The sequence below is a fragment of the Salmo salar genome, chromosome ssa25 (genome assembly GCF_905237065.1).
Source record: "Salmo salar chromosome ssa25, Ssal_v3.1, whole genome shotgun sequence".
Classification (NCBI taxonomy): domain Eukaryota; kingdom Metazoa; phylum Chordata; class Actinopteri; order Salmoniformes; family Salmonidae; genus Salmo; species Salmo salar.
In genome coordinates, this window is record NC_059466.1 from 42,802,599 (window position 1) to 42,817,266 (window position 14,668).

General features: G+C 38.2%; 1 protein-coding gene across 1 annotated transcript in view; it reads right to left on the reverse strand.

Moving 5' to 3' along the window:
* The window catches only part of LOC106586824 (collagen alpha-2(V) chain), a 65,540-nt gene that overhangs the window by 17,148 nt on the left and 33,724 nt on the right, over positions 1–14,668 (reverse strand). Inside the window, exons 6-25 of the mRNA XM_014174522.2 lie at positions 13,226–13,318; positions 8,922–8,999; positions 8,692–8,736; positions 8,497–8,550; positions 8,145–8,198; positions 7,806–7,859; positions 7,662–7,715; positions 7,454–7,507; positions 5,311–5,355; positions 4,188–4,241; positions 3,850–3,894; positions 3,277–3,330; positions 2,971–3,069; positions 2,375–2,419; positions 2,118–2,216; positions 1,734–1,787; positions 1,425–1,532; positions 1,124–1,177; positions 911–1,009; positions 692–745 (exon numbers count right to left, since the gene is read on the reverse strand). Coding sequence (XP_014029997.1) covers positions 692–745; positions 911–1,009; positions 1,124–1,177; positions 1,425–1,532; positions 1,734–1,787; positions 2,118–2,216; positions 2,375–2,419; positions 2,971–3,069; positions 3,277–3,330; positions 3,850–3,894; positions 4,188–4,241; positions 5,311–5,355; positions 7,454–7,507; positions 7,662–7,715; positions 7,806–7,859; positions 8,145–8,198; positions 8,497–8,550; positions 8,692–8,736; positions 8,922–8,999; positions 13,226–13,318 — 1,296 coding nt within the window. The remainder of the gene's footprint in view (positions 1–691; positions 746–910; positions 1,010–1,123; positions 1,178–1,424; positions 1,533–1,733; positions 1,788–2,117; positions 2,217–2,374; positions 2,420–2,970; positions 3,070–3,276; positions 3,331–3,849; positions 3,895–4,187; positions 4,242–5,310; positions 5,356–7,453; positions 7,508–7,661; positions 7,716–7,805; positions 7,860–8,144; positions 8,199–8,496; positions 8,551–8,691; positions 8,737–8,921; positions 9,000–13,225; positions 13,319–14,668) is intronic.

Here is a 14,668-nt window from a genome sequence, read left to right on the forward strand (position 1 = left end):
GGACATATCGAGTGCATAGAGGAGTTCTGTATCTATAATTCTTAAAACAATTGTTACGTTTTTTGTGAACGTTTATCGTGAGTAATTTAGTAAATTCACCGGCAGTGTTCGGTCGGAATGCTAGTCACATGCTATTCACATGCTAATGTAAAAAGCTGGTTTTTGATATAAATATGAACTTGATTGAACAAAACATGCATGTATTGTATAACATAATGTCCTAGGGTTGTCATCTGATGAAGATCATCAAAGGTTAGTGCTGCATTTAGCTGTGGTTTGGGTTTATGTGACATTATATGCTAGCTTGAAAAATGGGTGTCTGATTATTTCTGTCTGGGTACTCTGCTGACATAATCTAATGTTTTGCTTTCGTTGTAAAGCCTTTTTGAAATCGGACAGTGTGGTTAGATTAACGAGAGTCTTGTCTTTAAAATGGTGTAAAATAGTCATATGTTTGAAAAATTGAAGTTTTTGCATTTTTGAGGTATTTGAATATCGCGCCACGGGATTACACTGGCTGTTGAGTAGGTGGGACGCAAGCGTCCCACCTAGCCCATAGAGGTTAAGAACACTTGTTGGAGCTGTGGCAATCACTGAGTGCATTAGCTTTTACTCTGCAGTTTAAAAAAAAAGTTGTATTAAGTTGGATGTGTGTAAAGACTCTGTTTTTCCCAACTATGGTCAACCTTACCAGTGGTCCTGGCTTGCCCTCGGCTCCCTGGACTCCTGGGGTACCAGTCAGACCCTATAAAAACAACAGACAAGGTTATGAACTTCAGAAGCAAAGATCCACAGTTTGTGGTAGACCAAGACAGATTCCCATCAGCATCGTTTGGGCTTTTTGAGATATACATATGGGATATAAGTTAACGAGGGAATTTTGGAAAGCTAGATGATGTCTTCACATTACCCTTGCGCCTGGGAGGCCTGGTTCCCCAGTGCGCCCTGGATCGCCTCCTGAACCTTTAGGCCCAGATATGCCAGATGGTCCACGATCTCCTTGAGCACCCTTCAGGAGAAACAGTATAGTGAATTAGGTTTGGGCTGGGGGCTCCAGTCCTTAGAATCCAGTCTAATGAGCACATGTTTTAGCTGTAATAGATCTCTGATCATCTGTCTGTACCTTAGGTCCAGGTAATCCATCAGCACCGGGAAAACCTCGGTTACCAGGAGACCCCTGTAATGCACATGCCCATCAATATATGAAACGAAGATACACAGGATATACAGGTACCAAGATTACAATCTATGAAACAATATACATTTTTCTGCACAGGGTTGAGGACATATTCATGGAGAATGAACTGAGGTAAATGAGAATGGAGGGCTGAAATTCATCCTGAGAAGTCTGAATTTACAGTCACTGACCTAAATCCTTATAATCTAGAGGTGTTCAGTAGTAGAGAGGCCAACGGTAGACTCACCCTCTCACCAACAGGACCCAGTGGTCCTAATGAACCAGAGTCACCGCGATTTCCTCTTTTTCCCTCCTCACCCTGGGGCCCAATCACTCCTTGGGAACCAGGGGGACCCTAGGAATCAAAACAAACTTTATTTAAAATGTGTTTAACCATCTCAATAAACTTGACATTCAACCATCCTAATACCAGCTATGACAGTGTCTCTCTTTCATCCAATGTGGAATAATGTACATTTAGACAACCAAGTATTGTAATATATTACAATCACTGTATATCAAATCATCTTTGAAAGGTCACATTATTTGGGCTTACAGGTTCTCCTTTGGGTCCGCCCTCTCCTTTGTACCCAGGAACACCAACATCTCCCTGAAACAAAGACGTGAGAAGCATAAGTATATCACAAGTCACATTTTATTATAGATAATGCATCATAAAAATGAAAAACAAAATCCCCATCCCATTGTCAAACAGTCAAAACAACTATTTTGCAGTAAAAGTACATTGCTTAGAAGGCGCTCTGGGCCATTTCCTCTGTGCTTTGGTAAAGGCCAAAGTAACACAGAGCGATGTTTATGTCTAGTGCATGCATGTCATAACATTGATAGTGTATTTATACATGTATAAGGAACATGAATGTCTGGACCTCGCAAGAGTAGAAAAAAAACTTTTATCCAAAGTAAAAAGACGCCACATTACCAGTTGACCTTTGATCCCAGGCTGTCCAGTGCTTCCCTGAGGTCCAGGTGGACCGTGGGGTCCGAGGTGACCCCCGGGACCCTGCACACCCATGGTACCCTACAAAACAACAGGAGCATCTCTCAATACACAGCAATCTTGATCATATACATCTTTAAATACTCTTGGTATACTATGTGAAATTACAATTACAGTTGTTTAACAACAAATTATTTTCTTGGTAATTAGGAGTACTAGATTAATGATAATATACATACCACTGGACCCTTAGTACCTGGGCCACCGTCAGTTCCTGAAGGACCCTAGAAATAGCAAATTTGTCATATTAATAAAATCTTACGTGCATTACCAAAATGCATTGTGCATATAAGGATGTTAAAGGCCCAGTGCAGTCAAAAACGTGATTTCCCTGTGTTTACCACACTATGAGGTTGGAATTATACTGTGAATGTGTGAAAATTATGATAATGCCCTTTTAGCGTAACAGCTGTTTGAAAAGACCTCCGCAAATTTCAGCCTGTTTTGATGGGATGTAGTTTTGGTCTGCCTGGTGACATCACCAGGCGGCAAATTAGGAAATAGACCAATATGAAAGAGAGTTCCAAACCTCTCTGCCAATAACAGCTAGTTTTCAGTTTTCCCCTCCCTACTCAGACCACTCCGAGACAGTCCTAGCAAAATTGAGAAAGTACTCATTGCTAAGAAGCTATTTTTGTTTATTTTTGACAATATTAAGTGAAAACAATTAGAGTACAGTATTTCATTGATACCCAGAAATTATTTGTTATTGAGATCAAGATGGCTGCATTGGACCTTCAATAAATAGAGTAGGTGTTAGAAATAAGAGCCGTACTTGTAGGCCAGTTGCCCCTGCCCTGCCTTGGTGTCCTGTCTCACCCCTCTGGCCCTGTTGCCCCTCGGGGCCTCGCACTCCTGTGGCACCCGGTTGGCCCTGGAGAAGAGAAACAGAAATCCTCAATGAGTCCATTTTATCTACATAGCCCTGCATAAACGTATTAGCTAGCAATATCTGTTGTTAGGTTACATATATAACATGATGTATACAACATTACATATACAACCTCTGAAGTCTCAATTCATATCGTATAGATTTGAACATGGATTAAATACTTAATGTTGTATTTGACAGTCTACTTGCCTTCATTCCTGGAATTCCTGGATATCCTGGGGGACCATTGATACCTAATGGACCCTGCAAGCATAAAACCGGGATAGTAAATGTATGAATTGCTGAAAAGCTGTAATATGCTAGTAGCAACTCCAGTGTGTTGAGTAATATGATAGTAGCAACTCCAGTGTGTTGAGTAATATGATAGTAGCAACTCCAGTGTGTTGAGTAATATGATAGTAGCAACTCCAGTGTGTTGAGTAATATGCTAGTAGCAACTCCAGTGTGTTGAGTAATATGATAGTAGCAACTCCAGTGTGTTGAGTAATATGCTAGTAGCAACTCCAGTGTGTTGAGTAATATGCTAGTAGCAACTCCAGTGTGTTGAGTAATATGATAGTAGCAACTCCAGTGTGTTGAGTAATATGATAGTAGCAACTCCAGTGTGTTGAGTAATATGCTAGTAGCAACTCCAGTGTGTTGAGTAATATGCTAGTAGCAACTCCAGTGTGTTGAGTAATATGATAGTAGCAACTCCAGTGTGTTGAGTTATTCTATGAATTTCATAAACAGTTGATAATGAGTTACGTCTACTTGTCTTACCATCGGACCTGGTTTGCCAATGTTCCCAGGAGGACCTTTCATACCCTACCGTAAAAAACAAACAATTAATTGGATTCAAAAAGAAATACAATCATCAATTCTTGTAAAGACATACATCGGAAATGTGTATTGTGTACATTAGTCAAAGACTGTACATGACCACAAAAATATATTTGAAATAATAATTGAGCACTCTAGGTGAATATAACAATAGCTTGTTATCTGGAGGCATTAATTGTATACCGTTGTACTGTATATAAAAAGCAGCAATACATCTGAGAATGCTATTATTGGCTGTGTGGAATAATGCACTTTATTAAAAGTGTTCTCATTCTTACCGGTATTCCATTAGCTCCTAAGCGGCCTCTCTCCCCAGGCATGCCTCTAGGGCCCTAAAAAGCCATACGTCATGATTGCTTTTACAGTGGCAGAACAATAAACATATAAATGTAAGAAAAAAGTGGCCATTAGAGTAAAAGTTTTAATTGGCCGTGAGTTGATGCACTATGACAAGGCTTTTCTACAGTCCTGCAAATAAGTCCAACTGCTGCTCCTGAGCAACCATGAAGCAACACCATTAGGCGGCATGTCTTATTAAATAGGCTTGTAATAACTGGAAAAAAATTATTTGCAACATTTGTTGTATTTTTTTTTATTTTGATAATTTATTAATTAAACAATGCCTGTTAGTTACGAATATTGCATTGTTAATTTTAGACAGCTGAAGATATTAAAGTCAAAGGTAATCTAGCAGTACAGCTTCTCTTCATGGACTGCATCCACATACTGGCTTCCTCTGCTTGCCTCTTTTCATTCTACTGCATTAGACTGTGAAGGATCTTTACTGGTCAAAGCCAACACCAGGGTAGACTATAAAGGATCTGTACTGGTCAAAGCCAACACCAGGTTAGACTGTGAAGGATCTGTACTGGTCAAAGCCAACACCAGGTTAGACTGTGAAGGATCTTTACTGGTCAAAGCCAACACCAGGGTAGACTATAAAGGATCTGTACTGGTCAAAGCCAACACCAGGTTAGACTGTGATTGATCTGTACTGGTCAAAGCCAACACCAGGGTAGACTATAAAGGATCTGTACTGGTCAAAGCCAACACCAGGTTAGACTGTGCAGGATCTGGACTGGTCAAAGCCAACACCAGGTTAGACATTGAAGGATCTGTACTGGTCAAAGCCAACATCAGGTATGCATCCACCATTTTGCTTTCACCTATCTTATCTTTTTTGATTGATGCAGAAGTTGAGAAATCTTCTAAAGATCAAATATCAAATTGGTATCAACATAACAGTAGCTTTATTCATGTCAGTGGTCTTTGCTATGAATTGGTATCAACATAACAGTCTCTCTGTTTATCTCAGTGGTCTTTGCTATGAATTGCATTTTGTCAGAGACAGCACAAGTTGTTAGTACACAATACTGTATATTTAAAATATGTTCCACTTACCATAGGGCCAGGTGTGCCAATTGGACCAGTGGGGCCTAATGCACCCTAAGAGATGGATGACAGAAACATTGCATTCATTAATACATGCTTTGCAACACTCTACAGCACGCGCCCAAACTCATTCCACAGAGGGCTGAGATTCTACAGTTTTTCACTCCACCCTTGATTGATGAATTAAGACACAGACACACGCCTACACGTACACATGATAACACACACACACACACGTATGGATTTAGAGTTGTAGATATGTGGTAGTAGAGTAGCGACCTGAGGGAACACACTTTATGTGTTGTGAAGGTCTTCATTTAAAGAAGAGAACAATAAACCTACAGACACTCAGCCCTTCTGTGGAATGAGTTTGACACCCTGATCTACAGAATGCATAGTTATATGTATCATATATTATATATTATCTGTATGAAACTGCTGTATCATGACTAGAAATAACTACGGTGTCTACATGAATCATAAAACCAGTTAGTTATAACATAATATCTATATGAATATCACTGTTAGTTATAAAACCAGTTAGTTATAACATAATATCTATATGAATATCACTGTTAGTTATAAAACCAGTTAGTTAGAACATAATATCTATATGAATATCACTGTTAGTTATAAAACCAGTTAGTTAGAACATAATATCTATATGAATATCACTGTTAGTTATAAAACCAGTTAGTTAGAACATAATATCTATATGAATATCACTGTTAGTTATAAAACCAGTTAGTTAGAACATAATATCTATATGAATATCACTGTTAGTTATAAAACCAGTTAGTTAGAACATAATATCTATATGAATATCACTGTTAGTTATAAAACCAGTTAGTTAGAACATAATATCTATATGAATATCACTGTTAGTTATAAAACCAGTTAGTTATAACATAATATCTATATGAATATCACTGTTAGTTATAAAACCAGTTAGTTAGAACATAATATCTATATGAATATCACTGTTAGTTATAAAACCAGTTAGTTAGAACATAATATCTATATGAATATCACTGTTAGTTATAAAACCAGTTAGTTAGAACATAATATCTATATGAATATCACTGTTAGTTATAAAACCAGTTAGTTAGAACATAATATCTATATGAATATCACTGTTAGTTATAAAACCAGTTAGTTAGAACATAATATCTATATGAATATCACTGATAGTTATAAAACCAGTTAGTTAGAACATAATATCTATATGAATATCACTGTTAGTTATAAAACCAGTTAGTTATAACATAATATCTATATGAATATCACTGATAGTTATAAAACCAGTTAGTTAGAACATAATATCTATATGAATATCACTGTTAGTTATAAAACCAGTTAGTTAGAACATAATATCTATATGAATATCACTGTTAGTTATAAAACCAGTTAGTTAGAACATAATATCTATATGAATATCACTGTTAGTTATAAAACCAGTTAGTTAGAACATAATATCTATATGAATATCACTGATAGTTATAAAACCAGTTAGTTAGAACATAATATCTATATGAATATCACTGTTAGTTATAAAACCAGTTAGTTAGAACATAATATCTATATGAATATCACTGTTAGTTATAAAACCAGTTAGTTAGAACATAATATCTATATGAATATCACTGTTAGTTATAAAACCAGTTAGTTAGAACATAATATCTATATGAATATCACTGTTAGTTATAAAACCAGTTAGTTATAACATAATATCTATATGAATATCACTGATAGTTATAAAACCAGTTAGTTATAACATAATATCTATATGAATATCACTGTTAGTTATAAAACCAGCAGGTTAGAACATAATATCTATATGAATATCACTGTTAGTTATAAAACCAGTTAGTTAGAACATAATATCTATATGAATATCACTGTTAGTTATAAAACCAGTTAGTTAGAACATAATATCTATATGAATATCACTGTTAGTTATAAAACCAGTTAGTTAGAACATAATATCTATATGAATATCAATGTTAGTTATAAAACCAGTTAGTTAGAACATAATATCTATATGAATATCACTGTTAGTTATAAAACCAGTTAGTTAGAACATAATATCTATATGAATATTACTGTTAGTTATAAAACCAGTTAGTTAGAACATAATATGTAGCTTGTCTACCTTGGATCCTACAGTTCCAGTTTCTCCTCTTAGACCCATTGGACCTGTGTGACCCTGAAAGATGGAATGTGTATTTCTTCATTAATAATAACAATACTAGTAATAATATTAATAATACATTTCATTTGTATAGTGCCTTTAATTACAGTGTTAGCTCAAAGCTCTAAATAGGCAAAACAATATATATATTGAATGGGGTTATACTTACTCTATGGCCTTTCAGTCCCGGAGGCCCAGGTGTCCCTGGAAATCCTCTAGCTCCCTGAAATACATTACATGGTATTTGAGTACAGTATTGCAGTCATTTTAGTAATAATTTCAAGCATAACACTTCTATTGATATATAACTTACCGGTGATCCAGGGAATCCCATCTCTCCTGAATTTCCAGCTTTCCCTGCTTCTCCCTAGGATGATATCACAAGAGATGAGTAGCATTTACTAAGTATAAAGGGTGATGTTTCTTACACATCATGGGGGTGTAAGGTTAGCATGCCTTCAATCTAGTATGTTCATGTCTTTTGAGATTGTTTCTGTTGGGAAGGTTATTGTGACACAGAGCATCTGGAATGCAGTCCATCTTGGAATGCAGTCCATGGAATGCAGTCCATCTTTGAATGCCGTCCATCTTTGAATGCAGTCCATGTAATAGCGTCAGTACTTCTGGTGAACAGAGATGAGAGTTTACTCACGTCTTCACCCGGCTTTCCTGGTGGCCCTTCAGGTCCCCTTTGTCCAGGTTGACCCTACAACAGAAGATTATGATAAGACATTATAATGCATTATAACGGCATCATAATATATTATATCTGTCAGCTTTGTGTCAAGTGTTACCAGGAGATTAAATGGTCAACATAAACAGTTGCACATATTCTGTAGTCTGTCACTTTTGTGTTGTTTGTTTTCAAGAAGATGGATGTGACTACTGTGGTGCCAACATGACCAAGGTGCTATTCTTAATAGACACTTTGTTGAGAATGGTCGCAATAAACAGGGAACACCGGACCAGAAACATGACATATGACAAGGAGAATGTTGTCATACCATGTGACCTGGATCACCAACTTCCCCATGGGGTCCTTGCGGTCCAGAATGGCCCTGAGAGAGAGAGAGAGCGAGAGAGAGAGGGAGAGAGAGAGAGAGAGAGAGAGGGAGCGGGAGAGAGCGAGAGAGAGTGAACGGATTGCTCCAAATATAATTGTTTGAAATTATTTTTTACATTCGTTGTATTTAACTTACAGGGTTTCCATTTGGCCCAGGAGGTCCTCTTGCTCCTGCCTCTCCCTAAAACACAGGTTGCATAATTGTACACAGAATCATAAACAGTATGAGCCCACTTACACCCATAGTTCAACAAATTCAAAACATACACCAACATCACCACAAAAGCTAAATGATCCAAGCCATAGTAAATAAATATGGCACAAGAAACTTGTGTGACCCAAGATGGTTCCACTGCACCTTCTTACCCTAGTTCCTGGCATCATGGCCATTTGGCCGGCTGATTTCTCATCCCCAAATCCTCCAGCCATCTGAGCTCCCAGTCCCTGGGGAAACAGAACAGTGATTTACAGTATTGGATATTCAACCTGAAACTCAGAGGCCACTTAACATCAGAATACGCCAGGTAACGGCCAGGCGAATTTTTCTTGTTTCCATACTATGTTTCTCAATAGACCAGGTAATGGCCAGATAATCAGTCTGATAATGTGCTTTGGTTAGGGACATTCATAATAAAGATCCTCCCTGTTAAATTTGATAAAGCCTCATACTTTTACAGTTTAGCCCTTTAGCTGTCACCATTTACTCTGATCCAGAGAGACCTGTGGTCAGTGTAGAAGCTGCTCTTGGACTTGCCAATGAAGCTGATTCTTCTACCTCTAGCTGTTTGCTGAGGCCAATACAGAGAGTAGGAAACTGACTGTCTGAGTGACAAAATGCCTTCTGATTCATTCCTTATAGAATATGATTTCTCCTGTCCTGTGTGTTATGATATCTTCAGGGATCCTGTGGTTCTGTGTTGCAACCACAGCACCTGAAAAACCTGCCTCGAGGAGTACTGGAAACGTATGGAAGACCAGGAGTGTCCAGTAATTTATATATTTATTTTTTTTTACATTTTTTTTTTTTTTTTTTTAGTCATTTAGCAGACGCTCTTATCCAGAGCGACTTACAGTAGTGAATGCATACATTTCTTTTTTTTTTTTTTCTGTGCTGGCCCCCCGTGGGAATCGAACCCACAACCCTGGCGTTGCAAACACCATGCTCTACCAACTGAGCTACAGGGAAGGCTATAGTCTGCAGGAGGATCTCCTCAATGCCTTTCCCAGCAGTGAGCCTTACCCCGAGGAGGCTGTGTGAGGGCTTCCTACAGAAGAGGAGCTCCAGAGATGCAGCTGGGTTCGAGAGGCTCTGCACTCATCACAAAGAGAAACTCAAGCTTTTCTGTCCGAAGGATCAACAGCCTCTCTGTTTAGTGTGTCGGGATTCAAGAACACACACAGGCCACAAGTTCTGTCCCATAGATGAAATTGTCCAGGAGCACAAAGAAAGAGTAAAGGGCTCCAGCCCTTGAAGGAGAAGCTGGGTCTTTTTACTGAAGTCAAACTAGCCTGTCATCAAACAGCAAAGTACATTAAGACACAGGCCAATTTTACACAAATGCAGATCAGGATAGAGTTTGATGATCTTCGGAAAATTCTGCTAGATGAAGAGGAGGCCAGGATATGTACTCTAAGGGAGGAAGAGAAGGAGAATATATGGATGGTAAATGAGAAGACTGAAGAGATTACCAAAGTTATCTTGAGTCTTTCAGATCAGATCAGAGCCGTAGAGGAGTGTCTAAAGGGTGACTATATCCCCTTCCTGGAGAGATACAAGGATATTCTATACAAGGCCAGATCCCAGTCCACAGTAGCAGATCCACAGCTGCACTCAGGAGCACTAATAAACGTGGGCAAACACCTGTAGACCTCCACAAGTCTGGTTCATCCTTGGGAGCAATTTCCAAATGCCTGAAGGTACCACATTCATCTGTACAAACAATAGTACGCAAGTATAAACAGTATGGGACCATGCAACCATCATACCGCTCAGGAAGGAGACGCGTTCTGTTTTTAGAGATGAACGTACTTTGGTGCAAAAAGTGCAAATCAAACCCAGAACAACAGCAAAGGACCTTGTGAGATGCTGGAGGAAAAGGGTACAAAAGTATCTATATCCATAGTAAAATGAGTCCTATATCGACATAACCTGAAAGGCTGCTCAGCAAGGAAGAAGCCACTGCTCCAAAACTGCCATAAAAATAGCCAGACTACGGTTTGCAACTGCACATGGGGACAAAGATCATACTTTTTGGAGAAATGTCCTCTGGTCTCATGAAACAAAATAGAACAGTTTGGCCATAATGACCATCGTTATGTTTGGAGGAAAAATGGGGGAGGATTGCAAGCCGAAGAACACATTTTTTTACATGTTTTTACCATCCCAACCATGAAGCACGGGGGTGGCAGCATCATGTTGTGGGGGTGCTTTTCTGCAGGAGGGATTGGTGCACTTCAAGAAATAGATGGCTTCATGGGGAAGGAAGATTATGTGGATATATTGAGGCAGCATCTCAACACATCAGTCAGGAAGTTAACCTGTTAGGGCTAGGGGGCAGTATTGACACGGCTGGATAAAAAACATACCCGATTTAATCTGGTTACTACTCCTGCCCAGTAACTAGAATATACATATAATTATTGGCTTTGGATGGAAAACACCCTAAAGTTTCTAAAACTGTTTGAATGGTGTCTGTGAGTATAACAGAACTCAAATGGCAGGTCAAAACCTGAGAAGATTCCATGCAGGAAGTGGCCTGTCTGACAAGTTTTGTTTCATCTTGGCTCTTTTTATTGAAGACTGAGGATCTTTGCTCTAACGTGACACTTCCTACGGCTCCCATAGGCTCTCAGAGCCCGGGAAAAAGCTGAACGATATCGAGGCAGCCTCTGGCTGAAACACATTATCACTTTTGGCAAGTGGCCGATCAGAGTACTATGGGCTTAGGCGCGTGCCCGAGTCGACCCCATGCTTTATTTTCTTTCGTCTGTTTACCTAAACGCAGATTCCCGGTCGGAATATTATAGTTTTTTTATGTGAAAAATGGCATAAAAATTGATTTTAAACAGCGGATGACATGCTTCGAAGTACGGTAATGGAATATTTAGAAATGTTTTGTCACGAATTGCGCCATGCTCGTCACCCTTATTTACCCTTTCGGATAGTGTCTTGAACGCACGAACAAAACGCCGCTGTTTGGATATAACTATGGATTATTTTGAACCAAACCAACATTTGTTATTGAAGTAGAAGTCCTGGGAGTGCATTCTGACGAAGACAGCAAAGGTAATAACATTTTTCTTATAGTAAATCTGACTTTGGTGAGTGCTAAACTTGCTGGGTGTCTAAATAGCTAGCCCTGTGATGCCGGGCTATCTACTGAGAATATTGCAAAATGTGCTTTCACCGGAAAGCTATTTTAAAATCGGACATATCGAGTGCATAGAGGAGTTCTGTATCTATAATTCTTAAAATAATTGTTATGCTTTTTGTGAACGTTTATCGTGAGTAATTTAGTAAATTCACCGGCAGTGTTCGGTGGGAATGCTAGTCACATGCTAGTCACATGCTAATGTAAAAATCTGGTTTTTGATATAAATATGAACTTGATTGAACAAAACATGCATGTATTGTATAACATAATGTCCTAGGGTTGTCATCTGATGAAGATCATCAAAGGTTAGTGCTGCATTTAGCTGTGGTTTGAGTTTATGTGACATTATATGCTAGCTTGAAAAATGGGTGTCTGATTATTTCTGTCTGGGTACTCTGCTGACATAATCTAATGTTTTGCTTTCGTTGTAAAGCCTTTTTGAAATCGGACAGTGTGGTTAGATTAACGAGAGTCTTGTCTTTAAAATGGTGTAAAATAGTCATATGTTTGAAAAATTGAAGTTTTTGCATTTTTGAGGTTTTTTAATAACGCGCTACGGGATTACACTGGCTGTTACGTAGGTGGGACGATTTGGTGCCACCTACCCTAGAGAGGTTAAAGCTTGTTCGCAAATGGGTCTTCCAAATGGACAATGACCCCAAGCATACTTCCAAAGTTGTGGCAAAATGGCTTAAGGACAACAAAGTCAAGGTATTAGAGTGGCCATCACAAAGCCCTGACCTCAATCCTATAGAAAATTTGTGGGCAGAACTGAATAAGTGTGTGCGAGCAAGGAGGCCTACAAAACTGACCTGCTGGGAATGTGATGAAAGAAATAAAAGCTGAAATTAATCATTCTCTCTACTATTATTCTGACATTTCACATTCTTAAAATAAAGTGGTGATCCTAACTGACCTAAGACAGGGAACTTTACTAGGATTACATTTCAGGAATTGTGAAAAACTGAGTTTAAATGTATTTGGCTAAGGTGTATGTAAACTTCCGACTTCAACTGTATGTAGATTTTGGGGGGTATAATTTAACCCCACTGCTAGCACGATGTTAATATAACTATTGATTGTAAAACAAAAACATGACTAACATGTTTGGTAGTGAATTTATCCATTGCAATCCAGCAATCCAGCTAGCGAGAATACACTACATGATGGTAACGCTTAACAATAATGTTTCCTTTATAAAGGGTTTATACTTATTGACAGTCATTAAACATTTATAGACATGTTATACACTTGAGATGATACATGCTTATGAGGGGTAGGTATTGTGGTACATACTCCTGGTGGACCCTGGTTTCCTGCTGGCCCTGGTTCTCCTGGGTTTCCAGGCACACCAGGCTCTCCGTCGTATCCTGCTGGTCCACGCAGCCCCTTTAGATAGATAATGTCATGTTAATATAAGCAGGATGAAGCAACTCATAACAAGTAAATACTGTGTCATTCATTAAGTGCCAAATCGTAAACTTGTTACTGTGTAAACCTCATTTTTTTCCCCTCTCAACTCATGTATTGATATCAGTGACCCCTGAGTTATGGATCTCCATTTATGTTTAGTACCATAATGTGTAGACAGTCATATTGTCTTGTGTTCTAAAGCAGGTTTTCTAGTTGATACACAATCAAATCAAATCAAATGTATTTTTATATAGCCCTTCGTACATCAGCTGATATTCTCAAAGTGCTGTACAGAAACCCAGCCTAAAACCCCAAACAGCAAGCAAAGCATGTGAAAGAAGCAATAACAGTGGAGGATGAATGTAGCCACAATGAGAAACAAAAAATAAATCATTACAGCTTATGCTTGACAAAGCTAACATGAGAGGTACACCGAGGACATATTATGTCATAAATCATAAAGAGTAATGATGTTCTGCTAAATGTATGTCCTCAATTGGATCAGCATTCCAATGAGAGGGGCATGTTCATTCATCATTTAGGTTTTTGTTGTGAACTGAATTTAAATGAAATACATACGTTTGCAGAATGGGTCTTTTGGGAGTGCATTCTAATGATAATGTAATGTCATTGAAACTGAAAATAAATGATGTGTTGATTTTATTTTTATTTTTATCACAGTGTTTTTCACCAAAGAGAAAAATCTCCACACAGTGCAGAGTATATCATTGTTTGTCTACAGTCTTTAACAGGTCATGTTCTGTTGATTATCTTTGAAGATACTGTATTCTATTTGAGCACGACAATGAAAGCCATTGATTTAAAAAAAATTATCTATATAATTATTTTATGTTCATAATCACATAATGTATTTCTCTGTATATACAAATGTATTTCTCTGAAATATCCTAATTCAATAGAGACTGAGTAGTACGTAAATTGGCATGTCTCAGCTTGGTTGGCCTGGAGAGGAAATTACACCATGAAGGCTGTGTTATACCTGCCATTATATAATGAGTAAATATTCCTTTAGCATATTTTCCATATCAAGCTACATGACATTGGGTTTTTATAAGACAAGCTCTGTGGGGACTGCACAGTTGGGGACACATGGATCACTTCTGAGGGGTGTCACAGAAAAGGGTTGGGTGATCATACTATTTAGGTCCAGAAAAAGGAATGATAAAGGATTTGCAATTTGGCAAAGATCCAACTTGTATTGAAACACACTATTTTTTGTTGTTGTCAATGTGTCAATGTAAATAAGTATACAGTGCAGAACTCCAGCATAGCTACAGCGTGGTATATTTGCTCTACATGCATCCT